At 60.6% G+C, this 7087-nt stretch overlaps 1 protein-coding gene across 1 annotated transcript; it reads left to right on the forward strand.

The window, feature by feature from the left end:
- Positions 1-470: 470 nt before the first annotated feature.
- Positions 471-6165, forward strand: MNEG_2685 (flagellar protein; the record flags this gene model as incomplete). Its single annotated transcript, XM_014048845.1, has 14 exons — positions 471-839; positions 1061-1198; positions 1356-1518; positions 1712-1947; positions 2091-2345; positions 2519-2658; positions 2911-3154; positions 3340-3509; positions 3744-3795; positions 4065-4228; positions 4535-4793; positions 4984-5082; positions 5301-5819; positions 5983-6165. 14 exons carry the CDS (start codon positions 471-473, stop codon positions 6163-6165), a joined length of 2991 nt encoding a protein of 996 aa, XP_013904299.1.
- Between the last annotated feature and the right edge of the window lie 922 nt (positions 6166-7087).

The raw sequence follows: 7087 nt of genomic DNA on the forward strand, positions 1-7087 counted from the left end.
GTGTGCGTGTGCGTGTGCGTGTGCGTGTGCGTGTGCGTGTGCGTGTGCGTGTGCGTGTGCGTGTGCGTGTGCGTGTGCGTGCGCGTGCGCGTGTGTGTGCATGTGCGTGTGGCGGTGGTGGTGGTGATGTGTGTGTGTGTGTGTTGGGTTTTGTGTGTGGGGTGATGTGTGTGGGGTGATGTGTGGGGTGGTCACCACAAGGTTCTGGTCCGCGCTAATCTGCCTCTCAGCGAGGCAGAGCTCCAGCTACAGGATAGGCCTAAAGAAACAGCGAACGACCGCTCCTGCCACGTCATTGACGCAACTGCGTTTACCACTCACCAAAGCTGAAGATGGTTTTGGATGTGGGCGCGCACCAACAAGCAGTTGACCCCCATGCGTTGCTGCCAACCCTCATCCCTCCTGCCCACAAGGTGATGGCATTCCGAATTGAGTTCAACAGCACTTATTCTTCCGCCGTCGGCTCAATCATGGCAGCATTCTCAGCCGCCGGTGCCAACACTACTTGGATGCCTGCCCCCGACGCAGCCGCACTGGGCACCCTGGCAGTGCCATATAACTTGGCAAGCTGGCCAGGGGGTCAGTACGAGTTTGTGTCGTGCGACCTGGCGCGCCGCTCCCCCGAGTATGTTGGCACCTGCCAGGCCAACACGGTCTCCTGCGGGGCCTCCACGGCCGATGGCGTGCCGTACAACTGCACCCTGCTGGCGGACAACAGCAGCGTCGCCGGAAACCTGAGCAGCAGCGCTTACCGCGAGGCCTGCGAGCTGCCCTGTGACATGGTGCTGGACTGCGCCGCCCTCTGTGATTGCGGCCTCGACGGCTGCGCTGCAAATCAGGTGCGTGCAACAGCCGAGACAACACCTGCTGAACTGGCCCCAACAATGGGGCTGCTGATTGTGCTGGCTTGATCCATTAGCACTCTCCTTAACGTCAACAACAAGCCACTCGCACAAGGTGACCCATGCTTTGCTGACCCCTGCATCTTTGTCCCACACCCTCCGCCCACTGACCCCACACCGCGCAGGTATGCACCTGCCCTGCTTGCCGCGCGCTCCAGGGGGACGCCGCGGCCGACGGCGAGTTCACCACCATTGCGGCCGCGGCCGCAAGCAGCGGGGCTACAGCTGCTGTCTTTGCACCAATCAACGCGGCGACTTCAAGTCGCAGGCGCCTGACAGCCGCCAGCAATGACGAGGTGGGTGGGTCGGAAACCATGTGAGGCGACCCGTGTTCTTGCAGCAGCTTAGACCCGATCCTCATGCAACCAGTACTTGTGCCTACAGACTGCTTGTGGCAACTTCCGTCGACTTCAATAATTCTGCTTGCCCTTTGTTTGTGGACCCTGCACCCAGGTCATTGCCCAGCTGGCGGCTGTTGCAGCTAAGGTTGACGGCCTGCGGTCAGCCCAGGACAGCATCACGACGCAGGTGGACACGCTCCGGGCCAAGGTGGACCAAGCCAACCTGCTCGCCGAGGCACGCGCAGTCAACACACGCGTTCAGGACCTCATCTCTGGTGGGTGGACACGGGCTGACAGGGGCATGAGCTGTGGCAAAAAGCTTGTTGCATGCAGCTGCATCGGCGCACTTACGTGGTCGAATGGGCGCTGCGGGTGATTCCCATGATATCTCCATCTATCTGGTGTTGCCATCACTTCTTTCTGCCCGAACGCCGCCCTGGCCTTCCTGTCATGCGTCCACCTCTGCAGCTGGCCGCACTGACATAGCCGCCGGGCAGCGCACTTTGGAGGCAAAACTGGACACCCTGCTGCAGCGCCAGCAGGCGGCCCTGGACGCCGCCTTGACGGCCAGCGCCACTCTGGCGGCCATCCAGGGCATGGCTGAACGCCAGGTGGCGGCGCTGAGCGGGCTGGATGCTGCTGTGAAGGAGCAAGTCAAGACTATCTCAGTGGCCACACAGCAGGGCCTCATCAGCTTGGCCACGGTGGGCGACCCTTGGGGTATGTAGGGGGCACAGGTCGCCTTTTGCGCGTTGAATCAACAACCACATGAGCGGATGATTCAAGCCATTTGTGAGATGCATATCACCTGCAATCAATCAACCCGTGGTGCCCCTCTGTCACGCAGGCTCTGTCTTACTGGAAAGTGGCACGCCGCAACCGCGCTGCAGAGGCCAAGATATACCGTCTGGCCAACACCCCCTGCACGCCAACCTCGGTGACAGACCACCTTTTCACCGTAGACAACGGCAACAGCGCTGTCGAGGGCACGCCGCGTGACCGCAGCGTCGGGCTCAACAACCGAATCATAGGCGGCATCCTGCTGCACACATGGCGCAAGCAGGAAGAGGTCTGCCCGATGACACGCTTCAGCGCAATCCAGGTTGGATGGGAGCCTGCGCACAATATGGCACATGTTTTTGCCAAGGTCGTTTTGTTGAGGATGCATTTTTGGCCAAATCTGCTGCTCAATACGACACCTTGAACGACCCCTTCTTGGGGTTTTCTGAGGGAGTTTCGAGTTGTTGAAGTGGCCTGGCCATCCACTTCCCGCAGTCGACTTGCTCTGGTGACGTGGACGTGTCCTCCTATGGTGTGGACCCCGCCTTCAAGCCCGAGACAGCCTCCTTCCAAGCCGACCTGGTTGCGGCTGATGACGGGCCCATGCTGGCAGTGTACGACTGCGACAAGCTGGTGTCAGGGCGCCCCACATACAATGTCTTGGAGCCAGCAACTGGACTCACAGTGAACCCAAAGCCCTACTGCGCGCAGCTATTCAACCCCAGGTTTAAATGGGAGATAGATTGGGCTGAACAATGCAGATCGTTGAGCACGGCTTTGATTCAAGGTTTTGCAGATTGTTTCAGGCAGAGAGAGTGCCAAGCACTTGCGGAACAAAGCCTTTCTGATCAGCAGTGTCGATTCTCCCGCTCCCTTTCTCCTCTCAGGAATGTGCCCTATGGCTTCCACCACTTCCCACTGTCGGGTGCCCCCCCGGGCTTCCCAGTGTGGCTGGACATCAACCTCTCACAAGCAGGCGCAGCCACCTGGCTGGCCTGGCTACGCGATGCACTGCTTCTGGATGACGCGACGCGGGGGCTGACGGCGCGCATGGTCACATACAATGCCGACCTGGGGGTGTTTGCATCTGTACGCGTGGACTTTGACTTTGGAGCCGGTGGCTCCATCCAGGTGAGGCAAAAGGTTATGTTGCAGGGGAAATCACAGGCAGATCAGGCCTCAACCAACATTGCGAAAGCGTGCAACAAGGAAGGATCACACCCATCAGGCAGTGTTGCCTGCACACCTGGCGGATATATGTAGCGCAGATTCGCCTGAGGCTTGCCGTGTTTTTCCCACGAACCGCTTGCATGCAGGCTACAACTGCCATTGATGCGCTGCGCATGGAGTTGTATGACCCGGCAGCTGTGTCCGACACGGTGCGCTATGCCGCGGAGGTGCTGCTGTCCGTCTGTGTGGGCCTCATGGTGGTGGGACAGCTGTGGGACATCGTGGCCGCCGCCACCAGGCCCAAGGGGCTGCGCAAGTGAGCGTTTCAGGCACACCTATCATGATATGGGGGTTGCACAGCAGGTAGGGGTTATTGCGGGTTGGTAGTGATGCTGCTGAGGGACAGCCTGCAGCACCGTCAAATGCAATCATCACACTGATGGCCGCAGTGGATCGTCTTCTGCCCGTCTTTGCTTATGTAAGACCCCCATGCCTGCGTACTTCTTGCGCTTTGATCCCCACGCCTGGACCTGTGTCTCCACCTCTCCAGATATTTCAGCAGCCCTGCCCACTGGATGGACACAATCAGCAACCTGCTTCTTGTCATCTGTTGCACAATATGGTGGAATTTTGCTGCACGCCACGCGCGAGCCTGGTCCATGAACCTGCGATACGATGTGAGAGCAGGGGTTTGTGGGGCACGAGCTGGTGCTGCATGCCCCCCTGGCTTGACTCGTGCACGCTTGAGTCAGCCAAGCGGCAGGAAGCCGATCTCGGAGATACTCTTGTGTGCCATCAAGACGCAGGCTCTGGTCCCTGCCCACTGGCCTCGAGCCCTGTGTGACGCAGTCAGCCCTCCCCCCCCCCAAAGGTCTACTCTGACCTGCAGCCTGAGGCCAACTTCCTTGACCTGGCGGGGGCAGGAGAGGGCCTGTCGGCAGCGTGGGCTGCGATCACAAAACTTGAGGATGCTGTGCAGCTGGTGTCGTGGTACTACGCACTCAGCGGGATTAACATCCTGCTGCTGCTGGCACGGTACGAAGGGGCTTGCAATTGTGTGGTTGTAGGTTGGGGCAGCTGGGCATCGGGGTTTGTGGGGTGCAGGGTGAAGATGGGGGCAAGGAATAGGTGCGGTGGGTGTGAGGCAGTGACCAAGGCGCACAGAGGAAGTGTTTGCTTGGGATTTGCCACGTGTTTGTTTGAACAGCCATACTTGACACTGTGCGGGTGCCGGCATGCCAGCTGTCATGCCTTCCCAAACCTGTGTCGCCTGCAAAATTCTGCTTTGAATTTAAGTATCTGCAATGCCCTTTGGCCCCCACGCGCTGGGCCCCCACGCAGGCTCCTGCGCCGCATGGACTTCCAGCCACGTCTTGGTGTCATCACTCGCTCGCTGCGCCTGGCCCTGCCCGACCTGTTGCACTTCTTCCTGGTGGCGGGCGCAGTGTTCATGGGCTACAGCATGATGGCCTTCCTCATCTTTGGCAACAGCGTGCCCCAGTTTGCTGGGCTGGGCACGGCTGTGAACAGCTGCTTCCAGATGATGCTGGGGGACTTCTCCGATGTCCTCGGCCAGCTGGGTCAGCTCAGCGGCGTGCAGGTGGGCATACGGGGTGGGAATATGGGCGTGCTTGTTGCAACGTGCAGAGGGGATTGAGAAGCTACACAGGTGCCAGGGCTTCAGGCTGCCGCTTCACAGATGGTTGCACCTCCTTATTGACCTCCACCATCCAGCTCAGCCATGGTGTGCCGGGTCCGTCACTCTCTCTCTCTCTCTCTCTGCCCCCCAGGGTGTTGCTGGTGCGCTGTTCTTCTGGACCTACATGCTGCTGGTGTTCCTGGTGCTGCTCAATTTCCTACTGGCCATCATCGTGGATGCATTCAGCGAGGTGAGGATGCTCATGTTGGATTGAGTTGGGGTTGTCTTTGAGCAAGTCTGCGCTGGGTGGGTGGTGACAGGCTGAAGAGGAGCAGTGTCGATGGTTGGCGGGCACAGACCCCTGCAAAACATTCTGTGAATTGGTTCGCGAAGCATCATGGGCCCAGGTGCAGAACCCATCCAGCAAAGCCCATGTGCACCCCACCACTCCTTTGTCCGCCTACCCAGGTCAAGGAGCGCACCTCCGAGTCCACGGGCATCCACACCGAGCTGGGACGCCTGGTGGCCGATCAGTGGCGATCCCTGGCCTCCCTGCTGCCAGGTGGCCCTGCCCGCGCTGGCCGCCGCAAGCTCGACGCCCTGCTCAGCACCTGGGCAGGTGCTGAGGAGGCGGGACCAGCCGCTGATGGCGCCGACGAGGACAGCGCCGCTGACGAGGATGAAGGCGAGGGCGAGGGCAAGGAGGGCGCCAAGGCGGTCGGGGCAGGGAAGGAGGCTGAGGGCAGAGGGCAGGAGGCATCTGGTGCGGGCCGCACGCTGCGTGTGCTGGGCCAGGAGCTGGACGAAGCAGCGCTGCGTGCGGTGTTGACAGAGGCGCTGGCACCCTTCGACGCTGTCGACGCGCCTGGGGCGCCCAAGGCAGCTGAGGGCACGGCGGCGGCGACGCAGGACGAGGTGGCGGCGGTGACGAAGTTTGTGCTGCGGCGCTACGGCGTTCGCCGCGACGCCGACAGCGAGGGCGGCCAGGTGGGTGCTCTCTGCTAGGCATACAATGTGATATCTGAGGCGTGATGTGCAAGGCTGGTGTCCATGTGTAGTGTGTGTCTATCTCAATCTGCTACCTATCGTTGGCCACTACGTAGTGCAAAGAGCCAGCAAACCCTGATTGTGCGCCTTGCTCTCACACCAGGAGGGCGGCGATGACGCCAGCGGCGATGGCTCTGCGCTGGAGGCGGAGCGTGACCGCCTGGCTGCGGCGCTGGAGCAGCTGGCCGAGGTGCAGCGTGACCTGGCAGATGCTCAGCGTCAGCTCATGGCGGGCCAGAAGCAGCTGGGGGAGCACCAGGCGCGCCTGATGGGCGCGGACAGGTAGGCACCCAACACAGCTGCAGCATGCCGCTGCTGTGCTGTGCGGTGCAGTCCCCTCGCGCCTCGAAGCAATGCAACAGGCCGTTTTAGTGGGCCGTCCTCTTGAACCCCTGAGAAATTCAGTCGCTTTGCACCAACTTTGGGAGGCACGCCACTGGAGTCACATTTGCCAAACGTGACCCTCGGTTGTGCCCATAGGAGATCAAACTCTGCAGCACCTTTTGCTTGAATGCCGGCGCATGGCATGCTGGTTTTCGGCATGTGAGGGTGGTCAACGAGCTTTGGTGGCTGCCCTCAAACTTTTTTTCAAAAAGCATGGTCGGTGTCTGGGAGGGCTCTCCAGGGCCCTCCACGTCAACGTTTGTAAAAACAAAGGTGGGTTTTGCTCACATGCTGTGTTACATGGCGTGCACGTAAGAGGCAGCTGGCGCAGTGCAGGCATGGCTGAGAGGATGAGAGAGAGGTTAAGCCAAGGACAGAGCCTGGAACAGCTGTAGCAGCAGACACGTGGACTGTGCCAGGTTGTTGCTCTGCAGCTGAGCACGATGCCCGCAAGCTAGGGTACAGGTGGCCAAGAGAAGTATGCAAGCTGGGAACCATAGGAAGGATCAACGTTGTTCAGGTGGTGTGACGCCTCTGCGGGCCAGTGCACACGCATTGGGGCGAGCACCGAATGATGCTGGAAGTGGTGCGGGGCAGCCACTGCTGTGGGCACAGCCGCGCACATGCAAATGCAGCAGCCCAGAAGCACAATCGGGCATGCGAGCCTGCTGGAGGGCCGCTCAGTGGGCCTTAGGGGGCAGCGGCGTGGGCTTGCCCTGCTCGTTCAGCACGGCCTGCTCGCCAGCGCCCGTGACGGCCTCCGACTTGAACTCCTCGTCGATGAGCTCATCCACGTCATCGTACACCTCCACCTTGACCTGGGG

Source organism: Monoraphidium neglectum (genome assembly GCF_000611645.1).
Source record: "Monoraphidium neglectum strain SAG 48.87 unplaced genomic scaffold scaffold00312, whole genome shotgun sequence".
Lineage (NCBI taxonomy): Eukaryota > Viridiplantae > Chlorophyta > Chlorophyceae > Sphaeropleales > Selenastraceae > Monoraphidium > Monoraphidium neglectum.